The 16,711-nt window shown below is 40.5% G+C and overlaps 1 protein-coding gene across 11 annotated transcripts in view; it reads right to left on the bottom strand.

The window, feature by feature from the left end:
- CTNND2 (catenin delta 2) overlaps nt 1–16,711 on the bottom strand; it is a 515,372-nt gene that overhangs the window by 184,342 nt on the left and 314,319 nt on the right. For 8 of the 11 annotated variants that reach the window (XR_008331611.1, XM_053397153.1, XM_053397157.1 and 5 more), the window contains one exon: nt 15,398–15,716. Coding sequence is in view for 10 of the 11 variants with exons in the window: in XM_053397153.1 (XP_053253128.1) it covers nt 15,398–15,716 (319 nt within the window). In the remaining variant the exon portion in view is untranslated. The remainder of the gene's footprint in view (nt 1–15,397; nt 15,717–16,711) is intronic. The other 3 variants (XM_053397154.1, XM_053397158.1, XM_053397161.1) reach the window with 1 other exon arrangement.

The following is a 16,711-nucleotide window of genomic DNA, read 5'->3' as shown; positions in this document are numbered from 1 at the left end:
TGGTTCGCCAGAAGCGGCTTAGTCATGCTGGCCACATGACCCGGAAGCTGTACGCCGGCTCCCTCAGCCAATAAAGCGAGATGAGCACCGCAACCCCAGAGTCAGTCACAAATGGACCTAATGGTCAGGGGTCCCTATACCTTTACCTTTATACAAATTTGTACGCAGGAGTGGGAAAGGAATGGCTGTTTCTTTTCTATGGAGTATTTCAGCCAAATTCTCTAGGAACACACACCTAAACATTGTTATGCTGAGAACGTAAATTGCCCAATACTTGGAAAAAAACTTTGAATAACGTATGTCGGGGGGCGGGGCAGGGTGGGAATTCAATGAAACATTTGTATATTTGAAGTCACCAACAGTCTTGCAATTTTGTTCAATGCTGTGTGTGCTGGAAATGGAGGCTGCGCATCTCCGTTTTTATTTCTGGCAGGCCCTTGTTATTCTTTCACATACAAGTTTCCTTTGCAAGACATTCAAAGTTAATGAGACATTAGATTTTATATAACCTGAAGCAAGCACCTCAAGTGACAAGCCAATCTGAATTCTGAAAACATCCATTAACCTTCTGTGCTAGCAGAACATTTCAGAAGCATGTTTTCTCCCATGGTATTCTATAGCAAGCAGAGCTAGAAAAATGAGTGAAATAAAAGGGTATCGACCCATACTGTACTTGCCTAAATTTAATCTTGCTCTCTCTCTTTTTTCTTTTTTCTTTTCTTTTTTCAAACTAACAGCTACCCTGTTAGTAACTTGGAAAGAACATTTTGTTACAGGTAGTGAGTTCTGTAGCTGTCGGGCAAAAATAGTTCCCATTTCTCACAGGGGAGGTTACAGAATCCACTTAACACTAGTGTAATCTTAATGTGTATATGTTGAAGTACACCATGGGATTCTCCACCCTGCCTTTTATTTGCAATTCTTTCATCTTGGCTTGTCTCCTCTTTTGAAGGGACAATCCCTGAAGCCTATTGCATACAAAACTGTGCACTGGTAAGGAAGGATTAGGTCCTGGTTAACATTGGGATATTTGTGGTATGTATAAACCAAAAGCATGCCTTAAAATTATACAAATTAATAGATGCAGTGAGGAAAATTCCTTTAAAAGACCTACACAGAACCTGATTTATTTATTTTTTATTTTACACAGAAAAAGAAACGTAACAGAACTCTAGAAGCACAGCTTATTTGTACTGTTTTAGTTTACTGTTTACTGTTGTTCACTGTGTTTATTGACATGATGATGATTTATCATTGTTCTGTTTTTTTTAATTGCTATTTTTACTATTGGTCAGGGACACGGGTGGTGCTGTGGGTTAAACCACACAGCCTAGGACTTGCCAATCAGAAGGTTGGCGGTTTGAATCCTCGCAACAGGGAGAGCTCCTGTTGCTTGGTCCCTGCTCCTGCCAACCTAGCAGTTCGAAAGCACGCCAAAGTGCAAGTAGGTAAATAGGTACCACTCCGGCAGGAAGGTAAACGGCGTTTCCATGAGCTGCTCTGGTTTGCCAGAAGCAGCTTAATCCTGCTGGCCACATGACCCGGAAGCTGTACGCCGGCTCCCTCGGCCAATAAAGCGAGATGAGCGCCGCAACCCCAGAGTCGGCCACGACTGGACCCAATGGTCAGGGGTCCCTTTACCTTTACTACTATTGGTCATTTGGTATGTTGTGAGCCACTTTGAGCATTATTCCAGGCAAGTGGCATACAAATAAACTGATGATTATTGTGATTAGGGCTTTTGTTCAGCCGGAACTCCGGCACCTTTCAGGTGAGCGCCATTGCCAGAGAAGGTGTTCATGGTGAGTTCCGGCGCTTCTATTTCTAGAAAAACAGCACTGATTGTGACGATGATTTAGCAACCGACAGATGTACTTCCTGGGGAGTTCACAATAAACCTAGATCCCAAATTCACTACTAGAGTCCAAAACTGCAAACGCTGAGGTCTGCTTTTAACAATTTTCTGCACAGGATTAATTAATCTTTCATCTTCTTTTTTGAGAAGAAGTCCTTCTCCTCCACCAAAGCCAAAACAGGTTTTGTTCTCATGGCACAGTAAGCCAAACTATGGTTTACTGGGACTGAATGAACATGCAGACTCCCAGAGAAGAATCTCACAGCTGAAGGACCATTAGCCATGTAAGGAGATTAGTAAATATTCTTGCTTTTGCTGCCTGTTTGAGAATGGGGTGGGTGAGTGTAGGAGAAAGAGGTGGGGGCAGGGTAACTAATAGGCCAGAATAGATGCTCAGTAGTTTTTAGCTTGCTGGATCATAACTTATGCTGCGAGCATGACATGCATGGAATAGCTGCAGCTCATACAGGTGTATTTAGTCTGCAACCCAGCACTGAAAAAGCTTCGTCGCATTTCGTACAACTCAACACCCTTGCAAATCATTCCAAAGAAGTTACTGTGACATATATCTAGTCTCCTTCCCCTGCTATACTTAGTGGACAAGGCACATGCCTTCTAATATCCAGAAGTTTTCTTTATTAAATCCTGTCTGGTAGGAAAATATTAAATTATACCTGGTGGGAAGATCAAGAAATCCTGGCAAAGCTTATCACCAGGTATCCAGTGTTAGAAACTCAAATATATAAGGTAGGTGCCAAAGGACACTTTAAATCTAGGTTACGGTCACCAGAATGGATTGTTGGACTGGATGACCCTTGGGGTCCCTTTCAAACCTACAATTCTACAAGTCTATGATCTCAACTACATTGTTTGACTGTACCTTGCTCTTACAATAATTCATTTTTCCCAGTATGCAAGGAGGAGAGACATACACAGTGGAAACGGAAATGGTACTAGTTATGTACTAAGGAAGAGGTTTTTAAACTGTGGTCACCAACCTGGTGCTAATAATAATAATAATAATAATAATAATAATAATAATAATAATAATAATTTATTATTTGTACCCCGCCCATCTGGCTGGGCTTCCCCAGCCACTCTGGGCGGCTTCCAACAAAGATAAAAAATACATTAAAATGTCACACATTTAAAAACTTCCCTGAACAGGGCTGCCTTCAGATGTCTTCTAAATGTCAGATAGTTGTTATTCTCTTTGACTTCTGATGGGAGGGCATTCCACAGGGCGGGCACCACTACCAAGAAGGCCCTCTGCCTGTAGCTTTGCTTCTCACAGTGAGGGAACCGCCAGAAGGCCCTCGGCACTGGACCTCAGCATCTGGGCAGAACGATGGGGGTGGAGATGCTCCTTCAGGTATACTGGGCCGAGGATGTTTAGGGCTTTAAATGTCAACACCAACACTTTGAATTGTGCTCGGAAATGTACTCGGCCCACAAATCTCTGCCTAGTCACAACTGGACCCATGTTAGTAGCAAAACGCACCCGGCTAATTTCTAAAACTGCAGATAGCTGCAACTTTTTTGGATCTGAGAAGGGGCTATCTTCCCGCACCATTGAAAGCTGTTATGCCGTATGATATGCTGAATAGTGCCAACTGTCATTCAGCAACCATGTGGGTCCTGAGCCCTTAAATATGGACTACAGTCCACATTTTGTGTCCCTCGTCTTCCATCTATGCTGTGCTAATCATGAGACGTGTTCGTAAGGAGCGAGATCAGAATAAGATAAACTTCAGCTATCCCATTCTCAGTATTCTTCTGCCCAGTCGTTTATCTTCTTCCTTTTCTTATTTTATTCTTAATCAAACTCTGTACATTTCAGATGTTGAGGTCTAAGTGTCTTTACGTCCAACAATATGGATTAGTGTAATCTCCTTGGCTCTGGGTGCACCCTACCTGTTTGAAAAGGTGGAATTTCACAGGGGAAAAGAGCAGGCTGTGCTGAACCCCAGGGTGAGGGAGACAGCTGGACGCTAGCCGTGTCTTTCCTGTTAAATTGAGATGGATTTGACCAACAAATGCAGGACATCCTGTCTCGGAGCCCCCTTATAAGCAATTGTTTTGACCTACCAGACTGTCCTCCCATTGGGGACTGCAGGTGTTAAGAGGGGAAGACGGTAGCCACGGGATAGTCTTTGGGCATGACTGGCCTATCTCACAAGACAGTTGTTCAAGGAAAGTCATAAGCAGGCTCTCTGAGCTTTCTCCTTCCACAACAGTCACTAACCTACATATATATTTTATTGTTCACTTGCTTACATACAGCTGTGCTAATTTGCACTGCCTGGAAGGGGCTGGGGTATATGTGCAGATTGGAGAGAGACATTTCTCAGCCTGGTTGCCTGGAGGCAATTATTCCTTGCCAGAAGCACCTGGCTATTCAGAAACCTACACTTACAACATAAACAGTGCTACCTTCAAAGCATGTTAATCTCTAGGGGGGCAATTGTAACATTTGAAGAATGTCTGTTATAAAGGTATGTGCACTGGGGGCAAGGGCAAATGCTTAAACTGAGAAACGCTTGAGAGGGTGAAATCAAAAATTCTAACAGGCCGCAGGGTGATTTTAACTTCCAAGACACCTACTATCAAATTAAATAATGCAAACTAGGAAGCAATGAACGTTCTTGCAAATTAAAGCTAGGTGTAAATTTTAGTGGACCTTTCCCCTTCCTTCCCTTTCCCTTGTGGGTCTTGTCTTTCTAGTTTGAAAACCTGATGGCAGGGCCTGTCTCTCACTCTTTTATTACTGACGTGCAGCACTTTGGGAGACAATTGTCTGAAAAGCAGGGTAAAAAAAGTAAACAAGTAAGGAAATTTGCTCAGGAACGTACTGACATTCTTCTACAGTGAAACGTTTGTCTCTTTGTTTAGATGTACTTGAAATGTTCCATGTCACCCTCTCAATCACTTTATGACTACAGTTTGAATACCGATTCCATTCTAAAATATCATGCAACTATATGATGTTAACACTTAAAGCAAATGAAACCATATACTGTACAGTTAAACCTTAAGCAGATCTCTGTCCAGACGCAAGTCATACACACCCACAGCCTTGCATCTAGGGAACAGGGTGACTGATGGTTTTTTAAAAACCAATGACTGGGCCGGAACTTGACTTTTTGGGCTTTTTATCACTTTCATCTCCTTCCCCTCCTACATCTACATGAACTGACACTTCCTCCCCCACCCTCTAGAACAATACATGAAATATGACTCTCAAAGAATCTCAAGGGGATTCCACCAAGGCAACTTCAACATTACCCAGTTGGCTTGATAGAAGATTGCTGGCTGAATGCTGACATCTGTGGCAAAAAAGGGGGTCTCCTAAGATTTCAGCACCAGTCCCATAATTGCATTCAAGTACATATACAACGGGATGCGGGTGGCGCTGTGGGTTAAACCACAGAGCCTAGGACTTGCCGATCAGAATGTTGGCGGTTCAAATCCCCACCAACGGGGTGAGCTCCCGTTGCTCGTCCCTGCTCCTGCCAACCTAGCAGTTCGAAAGCACATCAAAGTGCAAGTAGATAAATAGGTACTGCTCCAGCGGGAAGGTAAATGGTGTTTCTGTGCGCTGCTCTGGTTCGCCAAAAGCAGCTTAGTCATGCTGGCCACAACCCGGAAGCTGTATGCCGGCTCCCTCGGCCAATAAAGCGAGATGAGCGCCGCAACCCCAGAGTCGGCCACGACTGGACCTAATGGTCAGGGGTCCCTTTATCTTTACCTTACATATAGAACAGGTAGATGAGGAAGAACTTTTACTGCTGCTGTTGCAATTTTCAAGAAAATGAACAGCATAGATTGAACAGCCCACTCCCTTCGGCTGTTCAGCCCCATTCAGACAAGCAGTAAACGACACACCAGTGTTGAGAAGGCAGCTCTATGGACTTCAAGCCGGTTTTGGCGTTCACTAGTAAGGAAAACTAATTGCTACACATCTTCTCCCCTTACTTAATTTCCCTTTTGAGTGAAAGAGAATTTACACCAAGGCCTTCCCAATTTAAAAAACAGAAAAAGTCCCGGAGACTTTTTAACCTCATCTATTTGATTCCATCAACACAGTTAAAGAACAAGAATCTATTACTCAATATGTCAACACTTACCCAACCTCAATTAAAGGGCTGACCCTACAAATCACCCCCTAGATGGAATTTTAAAAATGGCTGCAAAGACAACGCCAACAGCTTTACGTTTCTGTATTCCATAGTCCGATTGTTCACCACTACTACAATTTGCTCAGAAACAGACGCATATATGCTTCTGAAATGTTTCTAACTACAAGGTTTACCCTTTCCCCAGTGTGTCGGTCATGCTCAGTTCCCTAAAACTCCCATCAAATGACCTACAAAAGCTACCATCTGGCTAGTTAAGAAACAGCAGCACCTGAGTTTTACGCACCCACAAATTTATTCACTTAGTGTGCTAAGTGAATGGGAGTATTAATTTAACCTTGTTTTTTTTTAGAACTCTGAAATCCCTTTGCAGGGTGAATATATAATGAAAAGCCAAAACGGTAAAAAATATTAAAGTGGTTACTAGCAGATAAGTAACATGAAAATAAACAAGTGCAGGCATCCCGAAACTCGGCCCTCCAGATGTTTTGGGACTACAATTACCATCATCCCTGACCACTGGTCCTGTTAGCCAGGGATGATGGGAGTTCTAGTCCCAAAACATCTGGAGAGCCGAGTTTGGGGATGCCTGACTTAGCGCATCAAGGAAGTCTATTTAATTTAGTTTAAACAAGAAAACATATTCATTTTCCTCCATTTACTGTGAGGAACTGTTGTTACGCTGTGAACCAACAGACAGATGTCAAATGGACATATGAAGACTGGATACCAAACTCTCATCAAGCCCACAGTCTTTATTAGTGACTTTCTTCATCTATAAACGTGATCAACAAATTGTTTGAAATATGTTGCGAGGACAAAATTTAAACACACACACATTTAAAAGCACTTTGAAAGTTAAAACATTATATAAATTGCATTGTACTATTCAGTGGACTTTTGTACCCTTGGTTTATCAACTTTCTAAGATAAGGCAAATGTATGTTCTCTATTTACAAGAGACACTGGAGGACCCTGAACACTGCTTGTGCCAGCTGGTAAGGAGAGGAAAATGGGTGGTCTGTCCTGCATTTTCCTCAGCTCTCAAACATGGAGGGGAAGAATGGGTGCTTTTATTACAACAAATTCAGGAGGCAAACCAGAAACCCAGCATATGAAGAGTGAGCTTACTTAGTACTGGGTTTCGATCTTTAGAGTTCAAAAGTTCAAATGACTTTGAAGCAGACAATATCTCCAAGTACCAAACTAATGATGAATGAACAGACGAATGTAAATAAATGGGTTTGGGATTGTGTTTGTTTGTGTGTGAATCTTCTGCAACCAATGTCTCAGAAGTAGTTAAGCACCTATACAAACCACCTATACCACCGTTCTCAAGGCAACTCTTGTCACAACAGGCCTTGCACATCTGGAACTATACTTGATAATCAGATAACGCTAATATTCTTTACTTGGGACTTTTGTTATTTTAACCCGTGTGCACCTATACTCATTATACACGCCTATTTATAGTTTTGGTTTTCATTTTTAAATTTTAATCTGCCATTAACCATTCTCTCAGCTTTATATACCTCATAAAATGAATTTAAAAGACTTTGCAAAAAAAAAAAAAAAGCAGCAGTACAGTTAGCCAGGCAGCTAGTTAGAGTGCTATTTTCTCCTAATGCAAATATACAGAAACAGATAAAAATAGCTAAAGATGCCAAGTCTGCTATCTGCACTATAGATTTGAAACAGCTTAACAGGCATTCCCTCTCCCCAGGAAAAAACTATTAATTGGATGATATGGCATCTAACTTTAATTGTTAATGGACAAGTGGCAAACCAGAAGGAGGAGGGAGGTGAGCAAATTATTTGGGCACAATGTAGCTTGGGATAACTTTGATGTAGACCAGTATTTTTTACAGCGCAGTCCAAAAATATGGATCTGCCAGCAATACTGTAGTGATATTAATGTAACGCTGGCATGATTTCATGCTCCTTGATGCTGCAATTAGACAAGTCCATACACTCCAGTCTAAACACACGTTTAGATTAGACATTAACTCATTGGTAATATGAAGAAAAGGTCACACAACTTTAATAACTGCAGTGGCCCTGTAATGGGCTGATAGTTGCATGAGAAGAAGAAGAAGAAGAAGAAGAGAAGAGTTTGGATTTGATTTCACTCCCCTTCAGGAGTCTCAAAGCGGCTAACAATCTCCTTTCTCTTCCTCCCCCACAACAAACACTCTGTGAGGTGAGTGGGGCTGAGAGACTTCAAAGAAGTGTGACTGGCCCAAGGTCACCCAGCAGCTGCATGTGGAGGAGCGGAGACACGAACCCGGTTCCCCAGATTAGGTGACTACCGCTCTTAACCACTACACCACACTGGCTCTCATGGAATAGGACCTTCCCAACCCTGATCCCCAGAACAGCCTTCAGTGCCCTCCAGCTTGAGCAAGCACTCCACTCAATTTTCATTGATTCCATCAATCCCTGAATATCATTTGTCCCAATCAAGAAGTAATTAAGTGCTACTAACAGGTGATCCTGGATGCAAACGTGAATTTCCATAAGCATCAAAAGAGGCATCCAGAGACTTCAACAGGGCTCAAAGGAGTGTCACAAAGCAGTTAAGGAAGTGTGTCTAGATCAGCATTGGTGAAAGAGGCTGCTTATGCCCATTTGCTATTTGGGGAGTGATAAGACTATTCAATGAACACTACAGGAGAAGACTTCAAATTTCCATGATTAAATTCAGTAGAATATTAAAGGGCTCCCAAGGATAGCACATTTGCTTTATAGGGTCAGAGGATTCAATCTAAGAAAGTAGCCTACAATGAAATGGTGCACAAATGTGTGTTTTTAAAATAAAAATAACAATAAATCACAGCTGCTACTTACCACATATTCCCTGCACTAAACAGATTTCTGAGTTCCCCTCAAAAATTCAGACCAGATTTACTCTTTTTAGGTTTTGGTCATCCAAAGGGCATAATGGTTGCTATAAAGGAGAAGTGAGAAGCCTGCTTTAGAGAAAGTACCAGGCTGATATGCAGGGAAAGGCATGGCTTGTCTACAAGGGTGGTGGTCACCCAAAGCCTGCTTTGTGCAGCTCCCAGAGTAGCCAACAACCAGCCTTTGAAGCAGGAAGCCAGTGCTAAGCCGATACAAAGGAAGAGCGAGTTTGCTTAGCATTGGGTTTGGATCTTTAGAGTCTAAAGAAAGCAGGCTGTGAACAAGAAATCAAAGGGCTCAGCAAATAAAGTAATGCCACTACAACTGAGGACTTAAGGAAGTAACTGATCTGTTCACCGTAGTACCTCTGAGAAAGTTCATGCTTAAGGGAAGGAGAACCTTCAGAAGTTACAGGATTCTTTCTATGGGCTTTACAAAAGAGTTCAAAGCTATGACCCCAAAATTTAGATTCTACAGAAAATCCTAATGAAATCTTCTAGCAAGGGGGAAAAAATTCATAGCACTGCACTTGACTGAAACATATAACTAATCAGTGCAAACTATATTCATTTTTCTGCAAAAAATATTTTTGTACATAATTGTTCTAAGACAACACTAACAGTCAATTCAAAAATATGTTTGTTATTTTGCCTTCCTTGCCTACCACTTTTGCAAGACGTCAGTGTAATTTCAGATACACTCAATATACGCAATGGACGTTTCACTTACGTTAACTGGGGCAGAAATTTCCTCCAACACACACATGCACAGTTTTGTATCCAGGTCCCTTCAACTCCAAAGTCTTTGCTTTCCCTGCTATGGTTTGCCAGCTACTTCAGCAATCAGTACAGTGGTACCTCTGGATACGAATGGGATCCATTCCGGAGCCCCGTTCGCATCCAGAAGCAAACGTATCTAGCGATGGCACGTCTGCGCGCGTCGCTTTTCGCCGCTTCTGCGCATACGCGTGACATCATTTTGATCGTCTGCGCATGCGGCGAAACCCGGAAGTAACGCACTCTGTTACTTCCGGGTTGCCACGGAGCGCAACTCGAACGCGCTCAACTAGAAGCGCATTCAACCTGAGGTATGACTGTATCTGTTTAACACAGACGCTCTAGACAGGCGCTCACTAGCCCCACCACTGTGCAATCTGAATCATGTTGAGGAGGACAGCAGGCCACTCTCCTTCTGCCGTGTCCCCATTACCTTCCATGCTTTGGCGGGGTAACTTGTGCATTGGGGACCTGCCTTACTCATGCAAGATCTTCAGATGATTCAGAACTCTGCACTCTCAGGCCTGCACAGAGAGCCTACTAAGGCTGGGCAATATATCATCCAAAACCGGCTTGAAGTCCATATTGTGATTTCGGTGTCATAATTTTTGACTTGGAAATATATTTATGATGTTTGTGTGTGTGCTATGCAAAAATCACAATGCGGGGAAAACTGTGATACGTCCAATGCCTCTACACAGCACCATTCTTATTTCAGATATTGTGGTACCTCTGGTTACGTACTTAATTCATTCCAGAGGTCTATTCTTAACCTGAAATTGTTCTTAACCTGAAGCACCACTTTAGCTAATGGGGCTTCCCGCTGCTGCCGTGCCGCCAGAGTACAATTTCTGTTCTCACCCTGAAGCAAAGTTCTTAACCCGAGGTACTATTTCTGGATTAGCAGAGTCTGTAACCTGAAGCATCTGTAACCCAAGGTACCACTGTATCAGTATATCGTGATGCTTAGCTGGTGATATGTCATGATGCTGAAAGCCAGGTATCACCCAGCCCTACAATGTTCACCTCTACATAGTTATTTCCTTATTCCAGACATTGTGATATAACATGATGCTTAAATGGTGACATATCACAATGTTGAAAACCAGGTATCGCCATGCCCTAGAGCCTACATGAGTAGAGAAGTTAACTTCTTCAACATGAGGAAGGTCACATGGGAGAGAGGCCGTTCTTGTTCCCTCAAGTGATTCTTATCACATGGAAGGTGAACACCTAACCACAATGTTACGTTTTGATTAGTGTTCCTGGTTAGTGTTCTTAAATGTTTATCTTTCTAGCATATTATTTTCTAAATTACTTTCAGGAAAGTCATTATATTGGGAGCTTTGGTTTTCCCATATCGGCTTTGCAAATACAACACTGATTAAGATTAAATCATCATATGTTGGTTACTGCACAAGCTGAATTAAGATTATATATGGCAGGCAAGGCACATTCTCTTTTACAGACGATGAAGAAATGTTTCCTAATTTGCACATTAGGCATTTCCTGCTTATTTATTGTGATTTTCATCAGTGAAGTTCACCTGGGAGCGCTTCTTAAATCGTCAAATTTACTTTTCTGGCATCCCAACTTGTGACATATTTTGAATGCTATCACGAATTCCGCATATTGTTAATATTTAAAATTATGATTTCATTATAAAAGAATGACACGATTGTTGTTACTAATGAGCCCACCTGTGCTACATTTACAGGTTTAAAACTCTCTAGAACTCATTGTTAGCACCTTTTAAAATTATTATCTCTGTCATTTTTAAAATAAAATGCTTTTGGAGGAAAAATATTTCTAAAGATAGTTTTCTATTTAGGTTACATTTTAGTCCAAAGGCTATTCATCAGGAAATAATGAAATTTGTTTTAAGTTTTTCATGTGTGCTAAAACTCAGTCTAAGTTTTTTCTTCTTTTAAGTTTAACCACATCAGTTAACAATCATGGATACATTTGCTATAATGTTATTGCTTTAGTTAAATAAATTGTTTAAATTGTTATTAAGGAAATGATTATTTTTCTCCTTCCAATAAAGTAAAGCAGAAAAGTTGTCCAAATATAAACAGTTAACTTATTAAACCTCACAATAATTTCATAATTATCCATCTATGTATTTCTAATAGTATAACCAAATCAGTAATTTTTGATTTAACTGCAAAAACTACTCTGAAAATTTATTATTCCAAAAATGAAACCTTCATCTAGTTGTAAATATTAAGATGATACCAGCAAGAATGAGTTTTTCTGTTAAAATAAATCAAGTCTTATTAACTAGTGATTTAAATTGATTTGATTTACATCAAATCCACCCTGATTTTTAGCAATGTCTGCTACTCCCCATGTAAGTATGATCTAGCCAAAAGATACACGTAGCAGAATTGAAGGAGGGAATACACATAGGAGAGAATTCGACAAGTTGTCTGGAAACTCTACTGTTGTTTTCACAGCTATATATTTAAATTGGTTTGTTTTCCCTCCCAGCCTTCCTTCATAATTATGCCACCAAATAAGTGTTTTGGCTGGGATACACAACTGCTGCTTCAATGCAATGGGGCAAAACAGGATATTACATGTTGTTGAGCTGTTGCCCTGGCACAAGCGGTAGGAATACGGCGCCAAATTCCTTCTAGCATTCAGTGACTGGATAAGTACTGATAGGTGCCTGTAAAGCTGTGCAGACTCTACAGCATTAAGAACAAGTGACAGCATAAGAAATATCTACCCTGAGGGAAGAAAGAAAGATGCAGCGAATAGCTGTTAATTGCAAAAAGGCTATTTTAAGGCTGGTGCAGCCTTGATCTGCCAAATCTGTCAGTCTCTGTGACATTGCCAGACAAGAGGATATAGCCCAGGTAAAACCAGGGATGTTCCTAGGGGACCAGATTTATCGGACCATACCAGCCCCCTACCTTGCAGAAATCCACTATGTGGAATACCGCAGACTTCTTACAGCGGCTAGATTAAATGTCCTTGACTCTGCGATATTGTGGGGAAGGTACAGGGGAGTACCATACGCCCAGAGAACGTGCCATGGGTGTGGTTGAGTCCACCGAACACATTCTCTTGACTTGCCCTTCTTATGCAGAGCTTAGACAAAATTTTATAGACCCACTCCTATGTCAATTTAGCTTCCTACCTGGAGAAAACCAGGTTTTACACTTGCTGAATAATGTCACTAGAGCTATATCTTCCTTGGTGGCCAAATTTCTTTTTTTAGCTTTTAAGCGTCACAAGACTATAATTGACTGTATTGATATGGGGCTATCTGTTTAGCCCATTTTAGTGTTGGCTAAGTTCTAAAATCTTCCTGGATGTTTTAACTGTGTATTGACAAATGTACTTTTTTCTGACTGACGGTTGAATAAAAGGTTGATGATGATGATGTCAGTCTCTGAAGGACATGATGGGCAACAACAGAAAAGTAGGAGGGACCCAAAAGCCACATAGGAAAACTACCTCCTCCCACAATGACCTGTTTCGCCATTATTTATGTCTACCTGAATCCTCCTGGAATACTGTTTTAAAATTAAGCAAGTAGGAGACACGCTACAGTTTATATTCTAGTTGATCTCATAATGGTCTCCCATATTATTTCCCTATAAACCCAAAAGAACATAAAACAGATATATTTTAAGGGCTCCCCAGGAACATCTGTTTATCTTAAAAAGCAAAGCCTTTCGCTCCATATTTTAATCTCACGTCACTTTCATGGCAATAAAGGTGTTAATTGCTGCTTATCATAATGAATTCCATTTTTCCTATGAAAAATAATGAAGTGGTGGATAATATACACTGCTTTTTTTTTTTTAAGATAGCAGCAATACGAATGTAAGCATTAATGGTCCACAGAGAATATAGGATATTTATCTCCTTTCCCCTTAGAGACGTAACAAAACAGAACACAGCAAGGACTGAATTTTATACATGAAGCGTTGGTCACACAAATACTTCTCAACATAAAAACTATAAAGTGATCACGTAAGGGTTTCACGTCAACAAATGAACCAGCCTTTAAAATAAGAGAAGAGACAAGAACTATCTGAATCAAGGCCAAACCTCTCTTAGCTGTTAATGTAGGTAAAACTTTACCAAAGCACAAAACAGAACAAGGATCTTTCAAAGTGGTGTTACAAATATGTGTTAGCTGCAACCTTTTTTCAAAAGGTCATGTGTATCTGCGCAGGTGTGCAAATTATGTTTCATAAACTTTAACACACTGTATTATTACTTACAAGAAGTAGTTTTTTATGGAAAGAGTTTTATGCGCAACATAAAAAAGTTACAAGGAAAGGAAGATCTATGCAAAAATTAAGAGAAATATGCAAAATATCAAGGAACACTGTAAAATAAAACAAGGAAAATAATACAGAGACTCTGACCTTTTTTATATAACAATGCCCTAAGACAATGTTGGACGGAAATAGGAATGTGGATTGTAACTTGACAGTTCTCTTTATCCATTGCAGCTAATATTATTCTCTCTCTAGTGTCCAAAATATTTTCATTTTTCACTTTTAATTCGTATACCACCTTTCTCTATTACTATACACAAGGCAGTTTACAATTTTCTAACAATACAGGCAAGCTGTTAATTGTCAAGATGATTTCTCCTGCATGCAAAAATGCATTTTAAACAATACTGAGCCCAAAGCTGTGTTCAGGCATTCACATGGACATTAGAACAGGATAAGGGCATATATGAAAACTCCAAGTCCAAACTTGGAGGTTTCTAAGTGTGCTCAATTGAATGTGCTTAAAAAATCACCTTCAGACCTTTGCACTAACCATGCAAAATTCAGAAGAGAAACATAGGGTGTTGGGGACTGGATTGCATGTGCACCCTTACTCCACCTACAGTTTAATTCTACCCACGTTCAACTGAATCCCGAAACACGGCTAATAATTATGCGTCTGAACTGTTAAACACTGATCCATTCACAAACTGAACATGAGAGACATCAAGAGCAAACAGAGGTGAAATTTTATCATAAGCTATGAAACCCAACTTTTTCAGATTTTCAGATTCCAAGCTACTAGTCTACTAAATTTGCCATAAAAGTTTAAAACTTTGAATGCATGGGGGGGGGGTTAATAGTGAATGAACCTTTTTGTGTGTTTTTTTACCCCTGCATGTTGCGCTTTTGAAGATTTGTTCTGCATAAAAACCATGAAAGTCACACCACCTGCCAATGGAAGTAAATCAGTCACATTCTTTTTGAATAAGGGTCTTTTGCACATACTTTGGTAATCCCAGCTCAAACATTTATACACTGAATTAAATGTCCCTATGATAATAGAAACATTCTCACTCTCTTTACTCCAGCTGAACTGGTAGCTTTTTTAAAAAAAGCAAAACTATTAATATTTACAGACACCCAAACAGTAATTTTCTTTGTTAATGGGTAATCATTAAAATAATCCAAAAATAGTAATACAATCTCCTTTAATTATTAGATCAAATGCATGCAATGTGTTTGTAAAAAAGCATTTTGACAGAAGATTTCACAGAGGAGCACCAAAACACTTTTCCGATTTTTGTTGTTAAAGAGGCAACTCTGTTGCAAAAGTGCTAACCAAAGAACCTCAAGCGACTGGTTAGTTTATCTGATTAAATAAAACAACACAACACAACACACTTGTAAAATATGAAACCGGTTGCCACTGCAAACCTCTTTATGACTTCATAGAGCTGTAGATAGAAGTAAGGTTTTACCCACCTGGGATCTTTCTGAATGCTATCAATTGAAGGTGACCTAGCCAAGGTTCCCTCAGGTGGGATGGCTGGTCCAGATTTGCTGTATGGTGATTCAACAGAAGGACAATACTGCAGCTGTCGGTAGGGATCTGCGTAATTGGAGGCTGGGCCGGCTGCATAGCTGGCCCTCTGGAAGGTCGCTGTTGCGTTCTGTGAGCCGTGTTGACTGCCTGTGCGCTGTAAGGGTACGGAGTCGACACCAGGGGAAGATGGGGCTACGACAGGAAAGTAGGGACAAAGTAAAAAATTGAGGACCTGTTCACAGAAATGGTTAACCAGGTCTAGGCAGAGGAAAAAAATACACACATATAAACAGGGGTTTGAAAAGAATGAGAAAAAAAGAACACTGTCATTCCTGAAATCATCATGAAACACAAGTCAAATAAAAAGCTTTAAATGAAGCATCACATTTATTAGCCTGAAGATTAACTCCTTTATAGCATGTTCAAGAATATTAGCCACAGGTAAGTACGTACACAAACAAAACCCCTAGCCATCACAGTGCTACTTTATCATTTGCCAAACTTGGAACACTTTAAAAAAAAGGCAAAACTGCTACCTAGGAACTGTAGCCCCATGCAGATCACCTGTCACCTTCTTCTTGATGCTAAGATTACACAGGAATAATGAAGACAATGCATATAAATTGCATTAACAGTGTTTTTCCATATCAAACCTTCAAATGTCCCAACACCATATTCAGATCATCTGCCCACATTAGAAGTGAAACGTAACCCATTGGTGGTTATTAATAGCCATAATGTAATCAAGGAGCTGCTTATTTTTCAAATTAGTGAAATAACACTCAGTCTTTTATTACACTCATTTTCCAAGTGAAGATGTTTGAGGCAAGATTTAAATTTATTCAAAATATGGGCCAAATCCTAGGAGTTTCTTTTCTGTCTATAGTGGCCAGATTTTTGTCACTACAGTACGATCGCGTCTTATGCGCCATTAACTAGTGCAATTTCAACCTTGCATGGTTGAAAGCTGGCAGGCTGAAGCTGCAGATTAAATGAATGCAGGGAGGAGACAATAGAAGCTATTTTTGCACTTGGTGCAAGCTCTCTCCCTTGCTTACTGGGCAAGTCCCTCTCAGAGTGCAGACTCTGGGACGCTCTCCCAAGAATTTGCGGGAACTTGGCTGGTCCCACAAGATCTCATAAGACCACTTCAAAGCCTGCACACTGAAAGGGACCTGCTTAGTGTTTTTGCATATATGTGCCATGCCTGGACTGTAAACTCCATGCAAAATGGAATTGTACTTTATAGAGTA

Source organism: Podarcis raffonei, chromosome 7 (assembly GCF_027172205.1).
Source record: "Podarcis raffonei isolate rPodRaf1 chromosome 7, rPodRaf1.pri, whole genome shotgun sequence".
NCBI lineage: Eukaryota > Metazoa > Chordata > Lepidosauria > Squamata > Lacertidae > Podarcis > Podarcis raffonei.
Note: the sequence above shows the minus strand (reverse complement) of the source record. Positions and strands in the feature narration are given on the sequence as shown.